This window comes from Diorhabda carinulata, chromosome 11 (genome assembly GCF_026250575.1).
Source record: "Diorhabda carinulata isolate Delta chromosome 11, icDioCari1.1, whole genome shotgun sequence".
Lineage (NCBI taxonomy): Eukaryota > Metazoa > Arthropoda > Insecta > Coleoptera > Chrysomelidae > Diorhabda > Diorhabda carinulata.
In genome coordinates, this window is record NC_079470.1 from 3,563,242 (window position 1) to 3,588,863 (window position 25,622).

The 25,622-nt window shown below is 33.7% G+C and overlaps 1 protein-coding gene across 5 annotated transcripts; it reads left to right on the forward strand.

Moving 5' to 3' along the window:
- Window positions 1–877: 877 nt before the first annotated feature.
- LOC130899738 (ornithine aminotransferase, mitochondrial-like) lies at window positions 878–25,378 on the forward strand. Of its 5 annotated transcripts, none has more exons than XM_057809915.1 (7): window positions 878–959; window positions 15,447–15,623; window positions 19,459–19,683; window positions 19,740–19,963; window positions 22,035–22,335; window positions 22,726–22,938; window positions 24,938–25,378. In XM_057809915.1, the coding sequence occupies exons 2-7, from the start codon at window positions 15,461–15,463 to the stop codon at window positions 25,111–25,113; spliced, it is 1,302 nt and encodes a 433-aa protein (XP_057665898.1). In that variant the 5' UTR covers window positions 878–959; window positions 15,447–15,460; the 3' UTR covers window positions 25,114–25,378. The 5 variants fall into 5 exon arrangements, with proteins under 5 accessions (XP_057665898.1, XP_057665896.1, XP_057665900.1 ...); XM_057809913.1 differs by lacking the exon at window positions 878–959 and adding an exon at window positions 2,799–3,072; XM_057809917.1 differs by lacking the exon at window positions 878–959 and adding an exon at window positions 2,801–3,034.
- The last annotated feature ends 244 nt before the right edge of the window (window positions 25,379–25,622 follow it).

A 25,622-nucleotide genomic window follows, 5' to 3' on the forward strand; every position in this document is an offset into this window, starting at 1 on the left:
GAACTTTATAGATCATTCCAGACATTTTCAGTAGTCCTCATGCGTTCACCAACTCCCTTATCATGACCTGGAGAGCAAGGGTTATTTACCACCCCAACGGGAAGTTGATTGGAATTGGTGGTAATAGAAAAAACAGTCTTTTCACGCACTAACAATGCATTATATATATTATAGCTTTCATAAAATGAAAATCCAAGAATCTCACAAATTATTAAACATGATTTCTATAAGGAGGACCTTATAACTGATTGTAAAGTTCCAAACTCAGCTCTTAAGTTAAAAAACAACATCTCTAGGGTTTTGCATCAGTCAATGGATATTGAAGATGCAGTTTCTCATCCATAAATGATTATTCTGGAGCACTTTTAATAAAAAAGAGACAAAGAAATTAAAACTGGGTAGTTTTAGAAATCCAAAGAGGGCACCTTCAAAACTTTTTGTTTTGATTTGACTATTTCCTTATAGATTTGTACTCTAATTTATTTTAAGTATTACTTTGTTTTCTCTAGGAGGATAGCACAAAAATTTTTCGTTATTTGTAGTTTTGTGATTTTGTTATCTAATTTTTAATTTCTGACCTAAATTTTCGTCTGTTCTAATTGCATCTTCTCTGAATAGTGAGTTGTTCTTTCCTATGAAAGGATCAAACAGACAAGAATTTATTTTTGACAAGATCAATTTTTTTTTCAATTACTTTTTTTCGGGTTACTGAAATTGTTTCCGACAAAGAGTTAAGATTATAATTTTTTTATTATTTATTTGTAAATGAATTTATCTGATAGGAGCATGTTCACTTTTTTATCACGAGAAGCATTATAAAAATATAACACAAATATACTTCAAAGATGGTAAATAATTAGATTAGATTAAGAGTAGACTTTTAATTAAGTGCCTACTACTTATAAAAGAATAGAAAGTTACTTGACATATTATATAGTGATATATTTGTTTTGGGACAGGTAAGTTTAAGAATACGTATATAAATTTTACAAAATGTTTTCTATTCACAAATTTTATTTTGAAACTATATAATAAAAATTGTACACAATTAAAGTATTTATCATCGAAAGATTTGTTTACTTATCTGGATTTTTTTCTATATTGACTTAGATTTTATCTAATCATCACTATTATTTATTACTTCGAAGTAATAGTACCAGATTTTTTAGTAACCCGCTATATCTTATAATCGGTTTTTACAGGTAATCAAAGAAAAAATATAAATACAAACTCGATTTGATGTTGATGAATGAAATTAATATAATTTTCACGTATGTCAATGTCACCTGTCACTAGGAAGCTTTTTAGCGTTGCTCTGGATCATTACCCTAATTTTTATTGCTACATAGAAACTTTTTGAATGTTATGAACACTCAGTGCTTTCATTGTATTTAATTTTTTTACGCATAATAAATATCGAAGTTCGTTGGTGATCCTACAGATATAAAGGTTATCAACAATCCAGCAAATCCAATTTAGTTTTCAGATAAAAAATTAAAATCGAACAACAATTTATTTATTACTTTTATACAAGTTGTATAAACTCATAAATCGTTACACATAAAGTCTGCTTTTTGTATTTGTGAGTATAAACTCTCTTTTAGAACCTATTGATCAATTACCGAAAAAAAAAACAAAATTGTAAAACAAAATTATAGAAACCATTTTTAAGTTTGTTAGTACACCCCTCGAGAACGTTATCCGTAATAGCAGAAAAAAATATTTTTATTGAATAAATCAATAGCTCAGTATATGGAGGTTATCTATTATATTATGTTAATTGATAATGTTGTGAAATTTGAATACTCTCCACCTTCGGATCATTTTACGTAAGATTTTCCAAACTTTTTCATATTAGAAAATAACTCTTATGAGGCAGTAAGCTTACTCTGTGTTTCTATTTACAGGTTTTTGTTAAACTTAATATCCTTTGAAAAAAATTCAGTTCTCAATAAAATATTATATTATTGTTTGATCTCAGTATTTTTGTTTCTCAACTCCACTTGAAATAATCAAACATGATGAAAATGGAAAATGGAAAACAGAGTACTTTTCTTTCGGGTGTATAATGTGTTGCATAATTCGCCTAATATGACTAGGATACAATAAGAGTAAAGACCTCTCAACCTAGAACAACGCGTTGGGTGGCGCCAAGATTAAATGAAATTTGTATATAAACATTGTCTATAAAACATCATAAAATTTTGTCAATGAAGTATAGTTTATTGTTATACATATTATAATAAGAAATATACGTAAAAAAGAATTGTGGTTTACCAATTCGATTATTTCTTTTTCAAATGTTTGTTTACTTTATGTTATTTTAGTTTAGGTAAGGTCAGGTTAGATTTGATTAGGTTGAATAAAATTGTCTATGTTTAATGTACAATTTATATTTGTATCTAATACTCCTCCCCTCCCTTTTTTTAGGTTGAATCGCTTAAACTTGCTATACACTTTTTTTGTTACGATTAAGAATATAGGAGTTATATACAAATATAAAGCTCATTAATCCTAAACATTAATAACCTAACATTTAACTAACCGAACCTAATCTAACCTAACCTCACCTAAACTAAAACAATATAAAGCAAACACATAATTGGAATAGAAATGATCGAATCGGTAGACCACGATTCTTTTTTACTTATAGTTCTTATAATATAATGCTCGATATACACAAATTCGATTTAAATTAAGCGCTCAATAATTTAAGCTTGGCGCCAATTAAGCCCCGCCCAACGCGTTGTGATAAGCTCTGAGGTTTTTACTTTTAATGTATCCTATTATCATATATGACGTTTACAAATCCGAAACGATAATATGTAAACAGTTATGTTAGATCAAGATTTTATTTTTAACTAACTAATCATGAACACTACAATATGAAAAAATCTTTCAAAGATTTATTGTTATAGTTTAATGAAGTTCTTTAAATTAGTTATAAAATTTGGGTAATTATGAATAATAAGAGGATTCAAATCTAGTGCAACGTTTTTAGTTTAAATGGACTGAGGTGTGATAATCGTTTCTGGTTAGTGTTGTGATGTTGTTGTATCTGGTGTTGTAGAAGTACGTAAAATTGCTTTAATCTTAGTATATTCTGTATTAATAAGCTTACGGTGAGATTCATGAATATAACTTAATATTTTCTCTATCAAGTCGGTTTTACACCTAACAGGTAGTACCGTTGGTACTAATTAAATATGCCAATTAGTTTATATGGAGATTTAAAGAAACAGGGTGAAATATTTACTCTACAAGTCATGCAATTCATAAGATTATTTCATTTACTATATCATATTCACTTTATTTAATTTCATGTACTTAGTTAATTGAAATTGTAGTCGACAACATTTCATTATTTCTTTTCTATGTCCTGTTTTAATTCATATTTGCATATTTTTTACAAAAAAATGCGTTGTTACTACCTCTGCCCGTCTATCTATAGCTGCGATATCTTTTCACACAAGTAGATGTGCCGAAACGAAAGACATTTTGGGCATTATTAGGAAAATAATTAGTTTTGTTTAAAGGGAAGTAAAAATGTTACGTTTCGACCTTTAGCAGTCTTTTTCAATATTAGGTAATTTAAGAAAACAGATGATCTACGTCAAAATGGCGGCGGTGGGGTAAGCAATCGACTTTCTCGTATGTACCATTGTTAGCTTTTCTATGATGTTAAGAAGAACCCATAGATACTTTTTAGATTTATTTCGTTGAATTGATAAAGTTGAAACTGCGTATTTTTGAAGTTATTTTTTAGTTTATTCCAATATCTTCGTGCCACACCCTGTATGTTCAGTTAACAAGAATACTGAAATTTATTTTAAACCCATAGTGGAAAGGAAATATTGCAATAAAATTCTTGTTTTCAACTACTCAAATTTGTTTGAAAAAATTGAACAAAATTTTGTCGACATTATTTCTTATCGGATACATTATTTACTTAACTTCATTACAAACTATTGATTTATTCTGATTTATGTAACAATACCAAATGAACTTGTTGACCCAATCTGATACATTCTACCTTAAATTTACGCAATACGTTGATTAACTTATCACTTGGATACGCCTCTGCTTTTTTATAATGAAGGTCAAAACTGGAATTAATTAATTAACATTCCATTTAAAAGAAAATGAACGTCATCTAGCTATCAAACAAACTAGAAACGTTCATAGCACATAAACACAAACATCTGAATTATTACCACTGAAAAACTGTAGAAGGTACATCTAAACAAACTCAAGGTCGTTTATGTTTTGAGTATGAGTATTCTTCGTGTTGTCTACCAGACTAGTTCAACTTTGAGGCCGAGTTGAATTTGAGAACGAGAAGGAATTACAGTTCATTTTAGAAACAGAACTATTTTTTTTGTAATTAGTGAAGTGAGTTATACAAATTAGGTAAGAATATTTTGTTTATAAGTACTTAGATATTTACCTTGACATCGTTATTTATAATTAGATATACGGGAGCGGTACAATAATTGTGATATTTTGGATGATGACACAGAAGTTATCATTTTCTTTTTTCAACGCAGTCTCTATTGAGCTTCGATTTGTCTAAAAGGAATATTCACTAGATTTAGATATTAAATACGGAAATAAAGCGGAGTAATTCGTAATTTAATTGAAGTTTTCTTCCTATTTATTTGCAACTTTTTTTGGTAATTAGTATAATTAGCAATTCTATATATACAGGGTGATCGTTGAACATAGGAAGACATTTTCTATCTATTCAGGCAATAAAAAAAATCCAGGTCTTAAAAAAACTTTTTATAAATTTTTTTTTATTTTTTAGAAATTTCGTACCCCCTGTAAGTTTTTTATTTTTATAGCTAGGCCCAAATTTTTTTCTTTATTAGAATATTGGTGAATGGCATGGCCAATAAAAATTAAAATTAACTTGTGGACTCCCGAACTCCAAAGAAAAGTTAAAAAAGTTTTTAAACTTCAACTTTGCGTTGCGTTTAAAAAAAATAGTGGCGATAGGAAGCTTTTGATTTTTTTAAAACATCGCTAGAGTGTAGGCTTTCTAACGGTATGTAATTTGTTTCAATATCTTTTTCCTAACCGGAGTTGTAATTTTGTTTACGTAGTTGGACCATTTCGACGAAATTCGACTTCAAGTAAAGTTACAAGGATTAAAACAATGGAACCTACATATCAAAACTTGAATTATTCATTTTAAAATCAGTTAAAATCATCATTTAATTTAAATTTTGTTCGAATTGGCGCCCCTCATTGGTTATTCAAGCTCTGCATCGGCTGCGTATTTCCACAACATCTCTTGTTTCATTGTTTCAAATGCAGCGTCAATCCGATGAATCAATTCTTCACGGCTTGTGACAACTGTGGTGTATACTAAATCTTTGGCCCTTCCGCAGACATAAAAATCGATAGGGGTAAGGTTGGGCGATCGCGGGTGCCAATGAATTGAACCACCCCTACCAATCCACTTAGGTAGGTCATTCATCAGAAATTTTGTCCATTCAAATTGTCGGGTAAATAATACGGCCCTATTAACCGGTTGTGTCGATTACACCTGCGCAAACATTTACGCTAAATCTTCTTTGGAAAGCTGTATGTCTCTTGACGTGTGGGTTTGCGAGTTTTGGTGCCTAGTAGTGTAAATTGTGATAGTTTACGATTCCCTCTTTGGCTAATTTGGATTTATCAGTCCAAGGAATCTTTCTTAGAAAGTTGATATCATCTACATCGGTATGGAGCAAATGGCGGCAAAAATTAACACGCCTCTCAAAATCGCTATCCTCGAGATCTGGAACAAACAAAAATTAAATTAATTGTTTACGGAACAAAATTGCTATTACGCTTATCTAGTTTTGTCATAACATAAATGCTTAATTATTATTCAAAGAAAAGATAAACTACTGTGGCGAATATCAAGATCGGCGCTGCCTACATGCTTACTTGCACGATTGCAGCCACGTTGACTTTTGCGAAACAAATTAATGCATTATTAACAAACGAGAAAAAACAAGAAGTCGAGCGTGTCTAAGAGTAAGTACATACCTTGAACTGGTGTGTAGTGAAAAGCCGTAGAACAGACCACACTTTCCATACTCCTATGCCAAATGTTTCAGCTACCCGTCTTATGCTTTTGGTAGGGTCAGCGTCAAACTAGCAAGGATTTGCTCGTCAATGCGAACATTGTGTTCTCTGACGTTGATTCGCGATTTTTGAGAGTGTAGGTTGCCAGTTTCACGTAAACGCCGGTATGTATTCGAAAACGTCTGGTGACTGGGTAGTCGTCGGTTGGTGGTGAATTCTACGCGCTTCACGCACATTCCAGTTAGCACTTCCGTATGCTATCAAAATATCCGCATATTCTTCATTCGTAAATGAAGGCGTTTTAAGAAAAACAGACGTAACACAACATGTAAAAACTTAACTTAACAAAATGACTGATAGTGATAACAAAGTGAAAACGTAGGTATAAACAAGGGTAAGCACAGAGAGCACGTAAGATCGCAGAGGCAGTTGTGTCTCAACTAAAAAGGGATCCTTTCATCGTTACGTTCGAGATGTAGGGGCTCGTGGTACTCCAAAAGTGAAAAAGAAAAAAGATATGATAATAAGCGTGCTAGAATGAAACACTACCATTATTACCAGTTTAAACATTCCACAGAGAGTCAAAGAGAGAAAAGACAGCTATTATGGTTGAGCAAGAATGAAAAAACCCCGTCTTCCTATGTTCAACGATCTGCCGAATACCCATATATAAATGATTTGCTATCCGTTAGTCTCGTTAAAACTCGAAAACGGCTGGACCGATTTGGCTAATTTTGGTCTTGAATTATTTGTGGAAGTCTAGACAAGGTTTAAAAGGTGAATAAACATGAAACGTTCGGGATTAAATGAAAACAATTTTGTTTTTTCTGAACGGAACACAATATTTGACATTTGACAACCAACTAATATGTCGATCTATCTTCTAAATCTATCGATACCTCAGAAAAAGAGTGCATCCTTCTATCTTTGAGGAGTGTATATGCGGAGCAGTTGTTATACATTGGAAATAATAAAGTCGCAGTGGACACCACGACCGGATTCATCACAACACGCGCAGATTTCTGTCACATCACAGACTCAAAAGGGGAGCGTGTATTCCCAGATATAACGCAACAGTTAAATAACCATATTTGGTTGGGTGAACGAGCAATATTGGCGGCGAAAAATAAAGATATCGAGGATCTTAATGAGACCATTCAGAATTTTTTTCCGAGACAGTTAGTTTCCCTCAAATCAGTCGACACCGCTATGAACTAGGATGACGTAATCAATTATCCCACAAAGTTTTTAAATTCACTGGAATAGCATGGATTACCACCTCACAATTTGCAGTTAAAAGTAGGATTAGTTGTCATCAACCTCGACTGTGCAATGGAACAAGCCTGGCTCTGAAAGAGGTGATGAATAACGCATTGAGGCAACAATTATAAAGGGAAAATACAAAGGAAAGGATGTCTTGATCCCGCGTATATCGATGGTTCCAACAGATTTACCATTAGATTTTAAACGTTTACAATTTCCGGTATGTCTGGCCTTTGCGATGACCATAAATAAACCGCAAGGCCAGTCGTTGGAAGTTTGCGGAATCAACCTGGAGTTTCCCTGTTTCGCGCATGGAAAATTATGCGTCGCGTGTTCGTGCGTCGGTAAACCGTCATCTTTGTTTATTTACGCACCACAAACAAAACTTCAAATTGATTAACAGACTGTATCATAACTGCGTGTGTCTGTCAATATCAAATTGAAAGCTTATGAATAGCCAGTATTTCAGGGAAATTCTGTTTTGTAAGTAAGCAACATCATTCATACCGAGAATTTTTTTAATAAATAAGGATTCCTTTTGTTTGAATTTTATTTTATTTAAACAAAAGTTTAGTTTTTTTATTTATCGATTGAGGAGGTACGAAGTATGCCGGGTCAGCTAGCTGTGTAATAATTAAATGCAATAGTTTTGGCACAAAATTTAGAAGTTTAACATGTCAAACATGAGTCGAAAAAATGCCTCAACACACGAATTTCATATAATATTTTTTCTACTAGCAAAAATGTTATCACAATTGGCATCAGCACGACTTGAACCTGGGACCACCCGCTTGTGATCCACTACACTAGGGAGACCTTAATAATACGTTTTATACGTACTACTGCTTAAAATGTGTTTCTTTACCCACTAGTGCGTAAATTAAAGTTTTACGCCCTCGAAAGTGTGTGTGTAAAGTACGTACCCTACGCATGGTATTGAAAAAAAATTTATAATTCGGTTCTACAGATACCTAAGCCTTACAGTTGGCATTTTTAAAAATGAAAATATTTTACGCAGAAGCATTTACCGTGTTGTAGCCGAATCTGTAGATGAAATACCATGTTTGAACCTCCCAAAAAGTGAAAAACCCAAAAATATTATCCAAAAAAGAGAAGAAAATTACCGATTACAATACTTCAAAGAGTGTTGTGAGAATTAGCTAAAAATGGTAAAAAATACTAAAAAAAGGAAAGTTTGTGATGGACGATGAAAAATACTTCACACTCTCCAATTCGGAAAATCCAAGGAAACGATGGTTTTATATAAATAATATACAAGATTGCCCTAACAATTAGTCCATTGAAATATTGCAATGGACCTTGCCGTGTTTTATATGTGTGTGAGGGGAGGTCAAGGAAAGCTTAACCCCAAGTTTGTGAGGTTCCATACCTTGACCCCCGGCCGCTATCTTAAATAAAGAGGGGAAAAGCTATTTTTGACGATATCTTACGAACTATTGTTGCTACAAAAAATTCGTAAATATATAAATTGTGGCAAATCGCTTTGCCTACAATTTTGTCTATGATACTTTTTGCCATTAATCGCGAATTTAAAAAGTTATGAGCAAAAAAGTGCAAAAATTTTGTCAACAATTTCTTTTTTCGTTCAATAACTTTTTATTTTTTGAGTTTTCAATAAAATTACTTGAAAACAATCCTTTACATCGTTCTTCGAGGATAAATTTTATATGTGGATTTTTTGCATTCCACTCATTCTTGTGGCTCATAGAGCGCTCCAAAAGTGCCAGGGCGCGTCAATGTTCACCACATTGTGCCAAATATAAATATAATTTATTATTTTTAATCGACTCTTTTCCCCGCCACCTATGAAGTAGAGTCCATAGGCGTGTTTTTTTACGTGGTATCCCCTGTAGGCCTAATCCACATATAAGTTGTTAAATTTATCTGGCATTTTGTACTACATGATCTAGTTTAGTTCTTTTTGATGGTCCAGGTTGAGTTTCAGGATCAGTATCTACATCTGTGTCAAAAGTAAAGGTTGGGGGGATGACGGGAGTTAAAATTGTTGTCATAGTTGGAAGTTCATTTTCTAATTCGTTTTCTTCTATTCACTTCGATATTTCCATGATGTTGCTGCAAGTTTCGCCAGAACAATGAAGACATACTGCAGAACATTTGAGGTCTGCTTTTCTGCAGCCCTATATGCTTCCACAATTTCCTTTACATCTGCAGAAAATTAATTTCATAAGCTCCGGAGGTGCCGGAGGCTTGGAAACTTGTGTTGGCAACTACTGTTTGTTTGATTCTTCCAACCCCAATTTTCAGGATTTTGATATCTCCCAAGTCACGACTGGACCAGGTGATATACTCGAACACCTTGGAAACGAGCTGCATCTTGGGTTAGAGCTAGTGATGATAAGGTAATTGAATTTTTGATTTTAGAATGCTATTGCTTGAAAAATCAAAACCTGTCGCCAAACGGTGATTTGGACCTTTTCTACCTGCTTAGAATTCCCATGAGTGGAATTCAAAAAATCAACATATAAAATTAATCCTTAAAGAACGATCTTAAAGATTGTTCTCAGGTAATTTTATTGAAAAATCAAAGAAAAAAAGTTATTGAACGAAAAAAGAAATTGTTGACAAAATTTTTGCACTTTTTTGCTCATTACTTTTTAAATTCGCGATTAATGGCAAAAAATATCATAGACAAAATTGTAGGCAAAGTAATTTGCCACAATTTATATTTTTACGAATTTTTTGTAGGGACAATAGTTCGCGAAATATCGACAAAAATAGCTTTTCACCCCTTTATTTAAGATAGCGGTCGGGGGACTAGGTGTGGAGCCCCACAAAGCTTTCCTTGACCTCCCCCCACACACCGATAAAATAAAATTGTGTCCTCAGAAACACGGCAAGGTTCATTGTAACATTGCAATGGACTAATTGTTAGGGCACTCTTGTATATTATTTATATAAAACCATCGTTTCCTTGGATTTCCGAATTGGAGAGTGTGAAGTATTTTTCATCGTCCATCACAAACTTTCGCCTTTTTAGTATTTTTTACCATTTTTGCTAATTCCCATAATACTCTTTGAAGTATGGTATTCGGTAATTTTCTTCTCTTTTTTGGATAATAATTTTTGGTTTTTTACTTTTTGGGAGGTTCAGACATGGTATTTCATCTACAGATTCGGCTACTTTACACAAACTTTCGAGTGCGTAAAACTTTAATTTGCGCACTAGTGGCTAATGAAACATATTTTAAGCAGTATTAAGTAAAAAACGTATTATTAAGGTCTCCCTAGTGTAGTGACTCACATGCGGGAGGTTCCAGGTTCAACTTACTTTTTGAAGTATGTTATTCGGTAAATTTCTTACGGAAACCCTGACTCTGTCTTTTGCTCTTACTAGTCTTTCTGCTCTTTTTTGGATAATAATTTGTGGTTTTTCACTTTTTGGGAGTTTCAAACATGGTATTTCATTTACAGATTCGGCTACAACACGGTAAATGCTTCTGCGTGAAATATTTTGACTCTGAAAAATGCCAACTGTAAGGCTTAGGTATCTGTAGAACCGAATTATAAATGCTTTTTTTCACTACCGTGCTTTACACGCACTTTCGAGTGCGTAAAACTTTAATTTTCGCACTAGTGGTTAAAGAAACATATTTTAAGCAGTAAAAAACGTATTATTAAGGTCTCTCTAGTGTAGTGGCTCTCATGCGGGAGGTCCCAAGTTCAAGTCGGGCTGATGCCATTTTTGCTAGTAGAATAAATATTATATGAAATTCGTGTGTTGAGGCCTTTTTTCTACTCATGTTTGACAACATTTACATGTCAAAAAAATAAACAATTCCTCGTTTACAATGCCATTTCGATTGTATTATTATAGCCCATTTTCAAACTCCTAAATTTTGTGACAAAACTATTGCATTTTATTATCACACAACCAGCTGTGACCCGGTGTACTGCCCCAATTTTAAATTCGCGTTTAATGGCAAAAAGTGTCATAGATACGATATTTTCCGAGATATCGTCAAAAATAGCTTTTCAAACACACACAACGGTAAAATAAAATTGCGTCCACAGAAAAACGCAAGGTAAGGGTACTAAGATTGTAACATTTTAATGGACTAAATGTAGAATATACAAAAAGCAAAATTCGCTGATTCATTTCTGCAGAGAGTGGTCCTAATATGATGGGCACTTCTTTTAGTAGTCAGTTGAGATATTTTTTCAAATTATACCTCGAGTATTTTCGTATGAATTAATTAATAAATATAATGAATATACCGGGTTTTTAATTATATTTTCACCCAATTAACTTTCCTATAACTTCTAAACAGATGAAGATAAAAAAGTGTAATTTTATTCTAAATATTCCATTTTTCCAGCTTACCTTCATAAAGAATAATTTTGATAGCGAAACTCGCCAGTAAAAGTAGAACTACTTTTTAAAAATCCAAATTAGAATCAGAATTAGGAGATGAACTGTTTCTAATTTTAGGAAATATTCAGATTATTCTGTAATAATATTTATGCTATTAAAGCTAATGCTAAATTTAAGAGTCTCTTCAAGCTATTTGTTAAAGAACAAAATTGAACCATCTTACTTAATACTGTTCAATTTTTTAAGCAACAAACCTGACAACCTAACAATCGACGGTAAAGAATTTGTGAGTATCTTTGAATAACTAAATCTATTGAATAAGCAACAACAAGGAATAGATTAAACTCTTGTCGATGCAAAACCGAAGATATTTGTTTTCATAATCGTTAATCATTTATGTCTGACACATGTGAAATACGAGGGTTGCTACTTAAGTTTCGAGATTGGCAACACTGATGTGAATATGTCAAATTTGACATTGCCATAATAAAGTGCTACGAGTGCTATTTGAGTTGTTTACATATACTTGAAAGATTCATCTTGATCAAAAAATGACATTAAATCGCAAATATTTTCTATGACTTTCGACGTGGATTAAATCGACAGCAGTGTGCCGATCAACTCGCTTCGACTTTTGGTGATGAAGCACCATCTCCACAGCCATCGTGTTTCATCGGTTTTCCGAATTTAATCGTGGTCGCAGTTCGCTGCTGAATGAATTTCGTGAAGGTCGTCGAAAATCGGCTGTTGTGCCAGAAAACATCGATTTTAAACGTGAATTGACATTGCCAGATCGTCATGTGGCATATCGTGATAATGAGGCATTCTTGGTCCTCAATTCCAATCGCATTTGGCTGTCAAAAGGATTTGTTAGTGTTGGATACCGCATAATTTGATAATCCCTAAATCGATTGGTGCACTTCGAAGCAAATGGTGGTATATTTTTTCGGAATACTGAATATATCGCCACCGTTCCATAAGATCAACATAGAGGGGTTAGTTCAGAATGTTACACCAGCATTTGTTTGCCAGACGGATCAGAGAAACCAATCGCAGAAGACAAAACGTTTATGGGCAGTCGAAACATCGAATTGATGTGTCATCCGCCGTACAGTCCTTGTACCCAATGATTTCTTTTTATTCCTACAGATCAAAAATAAATTGCGAAGTCAACGTTTTTCTACACCTGAAGAAGTAGTTGATGCGTTTATTGATATTATCTGGTTTGTCTATCTCAAAATTTAAGTGGCAACCCTCGTAAGTCATATGTACGCTACGCCTCTGGAAATATGGAAGGTGGTATGTTCAAATTGACTGCCTGTATAAGGTAGCAACAGTTCTGGACGTCATTTGATCTATGTTTATTTGGAAAATCTATTTTTAGGTACAATCATAATTATTTTTCAAGGATGTTTTTTATTCTAAACAATCATAATCGCATAAGTGTTGTTTTTTTGTAGATTATATATTTTTTCAACAGTTGGTTTAAGTGTTTGTTTTATGTCTATAAATTGCTTTTATGCTATGTGTTTAACCGGCTCTAACATAACATGTACATGGTCATTCGTTGTAATATACGAGCGTGCTTATTTTTAACTTAGAGTGTGGTTTATGCTTGGAAACAAAAAGTATTCGGAACGAACCAAATCAGGTGAATTAGTAAATTTTTCTACAGAAATTGAGGGCGAATAGATACTAATAGTAATGACTAAACACCCCTAGTGAGGTTACTCCGCAAAAATGGTTTCTATGTCCTCTTGTTAGGGTAAATCCACCTCTATATCTTCTCGCTTATTTTTTTATGTAAAGAGCAAGCACAAGAGGGTAAATCATATCACAGTCCATTAATTTGAGTGGCAACTGCCTGTGGATATTGATCTTGAACTTCTTTAGACGTACCTTGGTAGCTAACTCCAGAGGCCTGTACTTCTCCAAATATAAATTGTCGTTCTGGGCATCTGCAGGTGACTTCGGTGATAAGCCACGTCTGCCTGTCAAGTAGGTCTTGTAGGTGGGATTATGTTGGACAGCTCCGAAGTAGTAGTATCGGTGAAACGACCATTCTTCTTCGCTCTAAGCTGTCCAAGTTTCTGACCAACTTTGCATCGTTTATAAGTCAAATTGCTTTCTTTTGTTTTGAGTCGAGAATCCTCAGTTTATGCTTGGGAACCGTGCTCCAAATATTCCAAAGATGGAAAATCTGGGCCTTGTAGAGGATTAGAAGTTATTGCAAAGTATATAGCTTTTTGGTGTTAAAGAGAGCTCCAAGTTTTTGTAAAGCTGCCTTAGCTAATCGAGCCACGTGACTATGCCAGGACATATTGCTTCCAACCTCAACACCCAACAAGCGAATTTACGCCGCTGGTGATATTTTATGTCCAGACAGGACCAAATCCTGAGCTGCAGTGTCAGTCTGGGTCTTGCTGCATTAATCTCAAACAGATTTCTTCCATCTAACTCCAGAATGTTTTTAAAATCGGTATTGTTGGTGAAGATCTGTTCCTTTGGTTGTTTATTGCAAGCAACTAAGCCAGTCGATAAGTGAGGGCCGTTGAATCTTAATTTATTTAGAAGGTTGACATGCCAAACTCTGTTAAAAGCTTTCGATACGTCCAGTGCGATTGCTGTAGATTCCTCATATTTCTATATAGCTCCAGTCCATACTTGGTGACATAGACCAGGAGATCTACGTTTACGAAAGCCTTATTGATGGTCGCTGATGATGTTAGCAGACTTAAGATATCTCAAGATTTGCTGCTTAACGACTTTCTCTATGAACTTGGCAATGGTTGAAATAAAGCAATCGGACGTTTGTTGTTGAAAACCGTCTATTTTTTAGCATGGGCCGAAATCGAGCAAGTTTCCAATCTGCAGGGAAGAGAACTTTTTTATATGATAGAGAAAAGAGTTTACATAGCGGACTTGTTGGTGGTATTTCATCGGAGCCAGTGGTTTTATTTATGTCCAAGCATTCGAGAAGTTTTGCCACATTTCTATATCGAATTTCTATTTCTATTATCGATGTACTAAGTGGTCCCAGCGATTGACGCTTATTCTCCAATCAACGGTGGAATTTTTTTTTCTTATAAAAGTCATGGCTGACTGCTTTTATTACAGTACAGAAAGACCTTGATCGGCACTGGGATTTCCCGTCACAATCTCCTGTTTTCTATCTTTTCCTTCCAGTTTCTAACTTCTACTTTGCTTAGGTCTTCGTCTACCTCTTTTAACAATTTAGTCCTAGACCTGCGGCTTTTCTCTACCACTGAGATTCCATTGCATCATATTGTTTGCTATAGATTATGTTCCTTCGCTCCAATCATGTTCTAATTACTTATTTCAGTGAATTTTGATTTTTTTACGATATATTAGCAGCAGAACTAATCAGTTCTTCTCAATTTTTCGTCATTATATCTTGTTAGTATCATTGTTTCTGTTGAGTACATCATTAGTGGTATAATCATTGTTTTAACAACCCACACAGAGCAGAGGCGTTTAGGGTAACCCAAAATATAACGAGTGGTGGCAATTTATTCTATAGCAAGTTGTAATCCCGATGAGTTATAGGGCCCAAAATTTCGAAAATAATTAATTTACAACTCCAACAAAAAAGTTGTTACGATTTTGTTATAGAAGTCACATACTTTCTTATTAGCTGATACTGAATACAAAAAGTCTTGACTTGATTGACTAAATTGGATAAAGTAATTTATGCGCGTGCATAATTGCGAATATTTTATTTTTATTTCAGTTAATAAAAAAAATATGTTACCGGTATGTAGAAGATACGCGAGAATTGTTGAAAAAATTGAAAATGTCACAAAAGCGCACAAAAGAGCCCTAAGTACTCAGGAAGTTATCGAGAGGGAAGAAAAATATGTTGCTCATAATTACCACCCTCTACCAGTGGCCCTTTCGAAAGGAGAAGGTAAATTAGTTTTCAGTACTGTTAAATATTAAGTTGATATAATACAACTTTGTTATTTCTTTGATTTTTTATTAAATTTTCGACATTTTGGTACATGCCACATTTAACCCATGTTTTTCTTCATACTTGTATTGTTTTCCACACACCACATCTATGAAACTACACAATGAAATCCTACTGAACATACTACTACTAAACCAACACTCAAAATTATACTGTCACACTAATCCAATAATTTATTTTTGTATTTATTACTCTTATATTTATTTTACATAATTCATATAAGCAACGATATCGAAAAATCGGCATGAATGCGGCAACGCTCATAACTCTGGCAACACTGTCTAAAAATATTAATACGAAGTCTTTTGAAAAACTGTTTTAAACTGGTTCCAGTCTCTCAACTCTTCCGTTCTACCAGAAAACCAAAATTTCGCAGCCCTTTCTAAATTGCTTTTTGCTGTCTGAAAAATAAAAGCTTCAGGCCAATTGTGTAAAGTCGCAGTCGTTTCCAATTGATTAAGCCATAATTTAAAGTAGATGAACAACGTATGTCTGACTATAGAAATAGGGAAAACCGTGTGTTAGAGAGAGAGCAGCGAGACAATGTGTAAGAGAGAGAGAGAGACTTCGTTTTTGCGCATGCGTAAAGTTTCGTTGCGCGGGAGCGCTGATATACCAGGTCGGTTAAAAGTCTTTGGGTTTTAAAAAATTATATATTCCGTTATTAATGTGATTGGAAATTAGTTTTTTGAGGATAGCAGAAGAGTGAAGATCATGTTAATAATTATATTAGCTGCAGTACTATGTCCAGTACTATGCGTTGTCGACCAACAGTATGCTATGAAGTATTTACACCGGTTCGGGTACGCAAATGAAAATGATTTGACTAAACTTGAGGATTATTTGTTGAGTTTTCAAGAAAGATATAATATCCCTGCAACGGGAGAATTAGATGAAAATACAATTCAACTTCTAAATAGACCAAGATGTAATGTGAGTGAAGCAGCTTCCGACGATGATCATTCTTTTAGAGTTAAATCAAAATGGTCAAAATTTGATTTGAAATGGTATTTCCCTCAGGCAACTCCAGAATATCTTAAAGTAACCAAAAAGGCTTTTGAAGTGTGGAGTAACAGTTCAAAGTTTAAATTTGAATTAATACACAAAATACGGCCTTATGCTCCCGATATATCTATTACAGTTGTACGGGGAAAGCACTATTTTCGAGCAAATTGCCAAGGTAGAGGTGAGTGCTCCAGTACATTTGATGGGCCCGGAAAGGTGTTGGCACATGCTTATTTCCCAAAAGACAACAGTTGTATAGAGCTTCATATTGATGCTGATGAGAAGTGGGATTTAAGTTTGGATGGATCAAGTTCAGAAGATCAGACTAGCCTACTTATGGTATTAATTCATGAAATTGGGCATATTTTAGGAATTGCTCACAGTGATATTGAGACAGCAATAATGTATCCATGGTATCAATTCAACATTGCTCCTAAATTGGATGAGGATGATAAAATACCTTCTCCGAAAGTCCTTTGCAAATTTTATACGCATTTTGTTCTATTACACCAAACGATATGTTACACAATGCTCTTAGAGAATTTGTATACTTTTATAAAGTTAAAGTTATCAATGATTTAAATAAATAATTATTATTGTTATTATTGTTTTTTTTATGTTACTTTTAAGTCACCCGGTATACGTTACTTTTAACTGTATTTCAGTAATAAGACGCTATCAGTTAACCACAGATTTTTATATTACAAGATTAGCGCTCCCGCTGTTATCATCGCAACGAATCTGTCTCGATTACGTGCGTGATACCTTACATTGACAAAAAATCTCTTTTTATTTATACGTTATACTTTTATGTTACAAGATTAGCGAATAATAATGGTATATATAATTTTTTAAAACCCAAAGACTTTTAACCGACCTGGTATATCATCGCAACGAATCTGTCTCGATTACGTGCGTGATACCTTACATTGACAAAAATCTCTTTTTATTTATACGTTATACTTTTATGTTACAAGATTAGCGAATAATAATGGTATATATAATTTTTTAAAACCCAAAGACTTTTAACCGACCTGGTATATCAGCGCTCCCGCGCAACGAAACTTTACGCATGCGCAAAAACGAAGTCTCTCTCTCTCTTACACATTGTCTCGCTGCTCTCTCTCTAACACACGGTTTTCCCTATTTCTATAGTCAGACATACGTTGTTCATCTACTATTTAACAGTTTTAATGTCGTTTTCACCACTGAATTTATCAATTGTTTTAGATAAATCGGGGCTAATACTAAAATTTTTAATTTGATAACTACTGGAGGGCGTAGCCCTACTGTTTTGTATTTGTAACATCTGTAACATCTGGGCATTTTGTTGAATTAACATGTTCACTATGTTTGCCATGTCAGTACTTCCCTGATTGGTTTTATTTGCATTTTGAGCGTTTACTCGGTCACTATGCCCAAAATTCGGGACTTGAGGGCTAAGCACTGGAGGCGATTCGCTTTGGTCGAGTCTTGATTCGAAAAAAATATCATAATCGTCCCGATTTTCCATAATATTATAAGTTCATTCGTTCATTAAAAAATCATGTACATAACGATGGGCTATGTGTCGCAACAAACCGAAAATCTATCAAAATAACTAGTCCATAATCTTTCCAGGGCTTGCGGGAGTCATCCCACTTCTGAAACTGCAAACTTCTTTCTTGGATGGCCAGAATAAATTAAAAAAAAATCTTTATTTTTATTGTGTTTATATCTGTCTGACCCAAATCTCGATCCGTGTTACCAACATAACCTCTCAAGATTCCCTTTCTAGAGCGCAAAATTCCAATTAAAATATAAAAATGCTTACAGACGCAGCAGACGGATCTTGTAGTCTGCTCAACATACTTTCTGTCACAATACTTCTACAGCTAATTTTATAGACCTAATTTATAACCTAACCACTCTTTTCCAAATCTAGTATTTTATCCTTAGGATTATTCAACAATTGTTTTAATGCATAACAATTTTGAACTCACTCTGTTAAAACATCATGGAGTCTTTGGACCTTGACTTCGCTTATTTCCCGCGAACAATGCCCGTGGGAAATCTGACGAAATTCCAAGAGCAAGGATCATAGCAAATCCTTACCTTCTCCCCTCGGCTTCCAATGATGTCGAAGCTCCGACCGGCACTTTTGCCAAAACACAATACCGATTTCACAGAAGAAAAGCTGTTGAATTTCATTGATGCGGTGACTGGGACGGTCTCCATCCAGCACCTGAACCAAGCCACCGTAGTTTCTCCGTCTTCGGCTTGTTAGCAATCATACCCTAATTCGTCAAAGCGCCTGTTTGGCTTTTCAAAGGACATTGATCTTTGGTAATTTCCAGAAGGCCAGCATGGGTTTACCGCCTACTAAGAGCTACCAGAGCAAATTATTCCAAAATCAAAATGTTTAATTTACCTTCAGTCTCTGAAGACGATTACAGAGTGCTCAGTATGAATCCCCAACGGTTCCAGTAATTCCAATTTAGTCGATGAAATCTTGTCTTAAACCTCTGCATCAATGGTTCGTTTCTAGTTAGCGTTTTTCATAAATTTCTATAATTTTTTCCAATTCTTCTTTGTTACGGTTCTTTTCTCTGCTTCTGGTTTAATTGGTTTCTATAATCAATTTTAGTAGCAGAGCACCACAATATGTAGAACATGTACGTACTTTTTGTCCGTTTTTCTTTTTATGAACATTCGTTTTGTTTTTAACTTATAAACTTAGTCTTGCGTAAAATCGTTCTCGTATATAGTTTGAATTTGAATGTTCCAGGAGTTTTTGTATGGGACGTAGAAGGTAAAAGATATTTCGATTATCTGAGCGGATATTCCGCCAACAATTTCGGTCACTGTCATCCTAAAATAATTAAAGCTTTACAAGATCAAAGTACCGTACTCCATCATACTTCCAGAGCCTTCTTCTCCGATCAATTGGGGGCGTATTCGGAATTTGTTACGAAATTGTTCGGTTACGACAAACTGCTACCAATGAACACAGGTAAATATCGATTATCTTTTATTGTTGATTCTTATTTTTAACATAACATATTCCAGGCGTAGAAGCGGGCGATACGGCTTGCAAATTATCGAGAAAATGGGGTTATAGGAAAAAGAAGATACCCAAGGATCAGGCCAAAATTATCTTCGCTGCAAACAATTTTTGGGGTAGATCTTTAGCGGCTTGTTCGTCTTCTACAGATCCTTCTTGTTTCCGAGACTATGGGCCTTTTATTCCCGGGTTTAGTTGCGTACCGTACAACGATTTGAATGCGTTGGAAGTGAGTTTTTCCAAGACTTATTTCTAGTAGAAAAAACAATTATCATTTCCGTTTTGATTGATGTTTTCCTCACTTTTTGAACTGAGCAATATAAATGAACAGAAAGCGCTTTTTTCGCTTAATTAATTATATTCTTTCATGGGGGCAAGGACGTGGCTGTACGTTATAACTTTTCATCCAAACTCTCTCAATTTTTGTTTTGACTCGTTATATTTGTTACTGGTCAATTCTTTTTGATTTTCTGCTTCACTAGCATCAGTTGGTGACAGTAAATCGTCGTTAAAAGTTTGACCAGGTTTGAAAAGTTAGTGATGAAATACCGTTTCAATATCATCATACATCAACCATCGGCTTTCATCCTGTTTATACAGGCTTCACAACTGTTTGTTGAGCTTCGCCGGTATTTAATATTGATCTTTTGATGTTTCTAAAACGATTCGATTTAGTTTCTTTTCAGGAGAAAGTCACAAATGGATATTAATCTTTAAAACGTTCTATAGAGTAATCAAAATCATATATTGAATAAGTACTAACAAATTTTTTATTCGCTATTATTATTTCGGTGCACAATTTTGACAATCTCTGTAATAATTTCAACAAGTAATGGTTCTCTTTTTGGTTCTATTCGTTTTTCAGGATATTCCAAAGTTGTAAAGTGGAAATAGGACACTGCTTTCTGACTTTCCAGTCTACTTTGTCCCACAACAACTTAATCGAGTTGTGACGGCAAAGTCGTTACTTTCAGTACATTATTCCTTTCCAATTCTTTCAGATACTCTGTGCACATCTTCGAGGAATGCTTAGGATCGTTGTCATGCTAGAAGATCAATTTTCTGCCAATCATATGCTGGCTAGAACGTACTACATTTTCCTTTAATATTTTTATAGCCTTCTCTTTTTTCAAAATCCCCTCAAGTCTTTTGTCGCGGTTCTATCAAAATATCCCCAAACAATCACCGAGCCTACGCCGTGTTTTACAGTCGGGATTAAACATGGATCTAACATCCGTTCTTCTAACCTAAAAACCTCAAAATTTGACTCATCCAACCATAAAACTCTCTACCACACTTCGTGCGTCCAATTTTTTAGACCACTGCAACTTCCCAATTTTATTTTGACGTCTTAAAAGAGGTTTCTTTAGTACCACCCTTCTATAAATGCCAGCTTCTCTCAACCTCCTTTTCACTGTAGTACTCGAAGCTAGATCTAATCTGAAATCTGCTATTTTTGTGTATTGAGTCATCGATCACCTTTACTGATTGATACAATACGTTTACCAGCTGTAGTTTTTTCGAGACCACTCTGAACGTCTTCTATCACCAACGATTACTGCACGAGTTTCAACCAATAGTTTCTTGGTTTTACTCATTTTTAAACTTACAAGTTCGAATTTACGAGAACGAAAACAATTCGTTGACAAAATGTCTTGGTCCAAAAAGTATAAATCACAGTAAGTTTTCGCGTCTCAAACTGGAACTAAACTACAATCATAAACACCGAAGAAATAGCTCACAGTTAAATAATAATAAATAAATCAGCCGGTACTTGCAAGTATATTGTTTTGAAATTGGTGGACGTCTACCTTCTCTTCTTTCTTGTACCTCGTCTGTTTTTCCTTATTTGGAGGCAGCACTGCTACGAATGCCTCCAATCCACTAATTCACTCAAAGCTAATTATACAATTGCTTATGAAAGATTAAAGCTTCAATATTGTTGGGTAAAAAGAAAGTGTTATATTATTTATTCATTGTAAGTTTCAGTTTCGTGGTTGTAGACGAGTGATACCGTCTTTTATATTTCCATGACCTCCGCAATCACCCAATCTGACCACGTGTGATTTCTACCTTTGAGAGTTTCTAAGGGATTGAAGCAAGTGTTTTGTGTGCATTCTTATTGACAAATTGTTGATAATGTTAATTATTCAAAGCTTAAAATTACGACAAAAACCATCTTAACCTATAAGAAAATGTATCAAATACGTCAAAGTTGAATAGTAATTTAATAATATATAAATAATGAGACGATTAATAGATTTACTTTTTTCCCATTAAAAATATTTTCTTCCGAACAGAAATTTCTTCAAGATCCTCTAGTCTGCGCGTTCATGGTGGAGCCGATACAAGGCGAAGCGGGGATCAAAATACCTGATGAAGGATACCTAAAAGGTGTTCGAGAACTTTGTACAAAATACAACGTCCTATGGATAGCAGATGAAGTACAAACCGGTTTAGGAAGAACCGGAAAAAGACTGGCTGTAGATTACGAAGGAGTTAAACCTGATATTTTAGTTCTTGGGAAAGCTTTGGGAGGCGGTGTTTATCCAGTATCTGCTTGTTTGGCAGATGATGATGTGATGCTAGTCATGGAACCTGGTAAGTTGTTTGCCAAAATAATCCCAACGAAATTCGCAATTAGAAAGTTCAAAAGAATCAGTTTGCAGTAAATAATTTGTTTTTATTGATCTCTATATATTTCAACTAACCTCAAATGGAAGGAATAGTTTTAGGTCTTCTTTATCAATGACATTTTTAGGTAGTTTCACCTCCAAATGATTACTCAAAAAAAATTTAATCGACATTATAACGAGGTTATGTAATTCTTCTTTGCTTGTAATTTATTTCTTGCCTATTTACTGATGCAGTTATCAAATATGCTGGAAATGCTCTGACTGAATGAATTAAATTGAATTTGCTTTTAAATTTTTTAAGTAATATTAAAATCCCTTGTGGGTTATTTTACCTTAACCTAAAAATTTTTTATAGGTACCCATGGCTCTACATTTGGTGGTAATCCTTTGGCGTGTAAAGTAGCAATAACGGCACTAGCGGTTTTAGAAGAAGAAAATTTAGCCGACAACGCATTCAAATTAGGAGAAATTTTTAGAATTGAGTTGAGAAAAAAACTCAATAATGGAAATCCTATTGTTAATACTATTAGAGGAAAAGGACTTTTAAATGCAATTGATATTAATACAAGTAAGCTTCTCGTGAAAATTATAAAAAAAATCAGTTTTACGCTAGATTAAAACACTGAAAACAAATATTACTATGTTTGGATTGTTTATAATTAATATTGAAATGAAACTCTCTTAGATTACTTCCATCAACATATCTTTAAGACTTCTGTTAACAAATTACTATCACAGCTAATCAAAATACCATCTAAAACAATCTGATATCATTTTCTCTTCTTTTCTCATTATATGGGAGACGGATTCTCTATTTTTTCCTATTTGTAATTCTTTTTTTCCTTGTATATTCTGGTTATTAACACTCTTTTTACTTCTTCCAATTTCCATCAACTTCTTCATCAGTTGTACTGCTCGGAGCAGTATTCTCCTAGTATATATAACAACTTCTAATATAATACTAATCAATGGGTTTGTCTTCTGATCATTAACTGACTTTCTTTTACTTCTTCATAGTATAAGTGATATGCCATATTCTTACCTATTCCTCATATAATTCTGACCATTGATTTTCTGATCTCAACTTATTATTTGCTCACTATTCTTGTAGCGTACATCCACTCCTGCGTCACATTCTTGATTGCTACTACTATAATATTTGGTTTTATTTCTGGTCATTTTTCATTGACCATTTACTGATTATTTGGTTTATTTATTATCTTTCTCCTATTTCTATTTCAGCTTAACTGCTTCCCATTTACTAGTAACTTTTTGTTGTGTCTCTTAATCATTTTTTTCTTTAATAACGTCCATCCAGATTTAAATCGATTTCTTGATTGCTTCTAATAAAATACTGACCATTGGATGTTTCACTTTTATTTTTTCTAACGTACATCCACTTCTTCGTCACATTCTTGACTGCTTCTAGTATAATATTTTTTTTTCAAATTTCAAATATTTCAAAGCTTGACTTCTGTTTCTTTTCTGATAGTAACTTTTGGTTGAGCTCTACTATTTTCATTTTTTTTCTCTTAATAACGTCCATCCACATTTACATCTTCTTGATTTCTTCTCATAAAATACTAACTATGGATTGTCTCTTCTGATCATTAACTGTCCATTCACTTTGGCTTCTTCTTAAACCTACATTGACAATACCATTTTCTACTGCTTCTTGAACAATATTTACCATTGGTTGTCTCTTATCATCATTAGCTGTCCATTCACTTTGGCTTCTTCTTAGATATACATTGAAAAAACCATTCCTACTACTTCTTGAACAATATTTACCAGTGGTTGTCTCTTATCATCATTAACTGTCCATTCACTTTGGCTTCTTCTTATACCTACATTGACAATACCATTTTTACTGCTCCTTGAACAATATTTACCATTGGTTGTCTCTTTTGATCATTAATTGTCCATTCACTTTGGCTTCTTCTTAAACCTACATTGACAATACCATTTTCTACTGCTTCTTGAACAATATTTACCATTGGTTGTCTCTTATCATCATTAGCTGTCCATTCACTTTGGCTTCTTCTTATACCTACATTGACAATACCATTTTTACTGCTCCTTGAACAATATTTACCATTGGTTGTCTCTTTTGATCATTAATTGTCCATTCACTTTGGCTTCTTCTTAAACCTACATTGACAATACCATTTTCTACTGCTTCTTGAACAATATTTACCATTGGTTGTCTCTTATCATCATTAGCTGTCCATTCACTTTGGCTTTTTCTTAGATATACATTGACAATACCATTTTTACTGCTCCTTGAACAATATTTACCATTGGTTGTCTCTTTTGATCATTAATTGTCCATTCACTTTGGCTTCTTCTTAAACCTACATTGACAAAACCATTTCTACTGCTTCTTGAACAATATTTACCAGTGGTTGTCTCTTCTGGTTATTGTTTTCCCTTTCATTTTTTCTTATAATATTCATCCACTTATTTATCAACATTATCTCTCTAATCACCTTTTATCCTTTCCTTTTTTTAAATTTCTATGATTATTTGAAAATATATTTTACTAAATTTTCTTTTTTTTTATTCAGATATCGTCGACGCATGGGACATTTGCTTGAAATTGAAAGAAAATGGTCTGATAGCAAAACACACTCACGACTGTACTATAAGATTTTCACCACCACTTACAATAACCGAAGAACAGATGAAGGAATCGATCGACATTATTGTTAGAACCATTACCAGTTTCAACACAACACAATAAAATATAAGATTATTTGAATAATGAAATGAAAATTTATAAAACAAGTGTTCAGAAAATTAGATTCATTTAGCAGACATTGTTTTCTAGTCTAGATTGAACTAATTTGAGAATGATGAAAAAAAGTCAAAATATTGGTTGAACTTTTTAAAAATATGACTATTAGCATAAACTTTTTATTAGATTATTGCCTACTTTTTTCATTATATATTTTTTTATAAGGATATATAAGGTTTTCCTGGAAAATTTATTAAAAAATTGTAATCAATCGTATCTTTATTTAGATTCAGCAAAAAATCTCCTCCTGAGATATTAAATTAATATCACAAACACTAAATATTAACAAGATAGTACAGACCAGTGTTTCCCATCCTTTTTTGTGCCGTACCCCACCCAAGCCCTTCAAAAATTCTTACGCCCCCCTTATGAAACACACAAAAAAAATCTGTTTGTCTCCTAAAGAAATCTTTAATGAAAAGATTTAAGGAAGAAATTATTAGGAAATTGTTAAG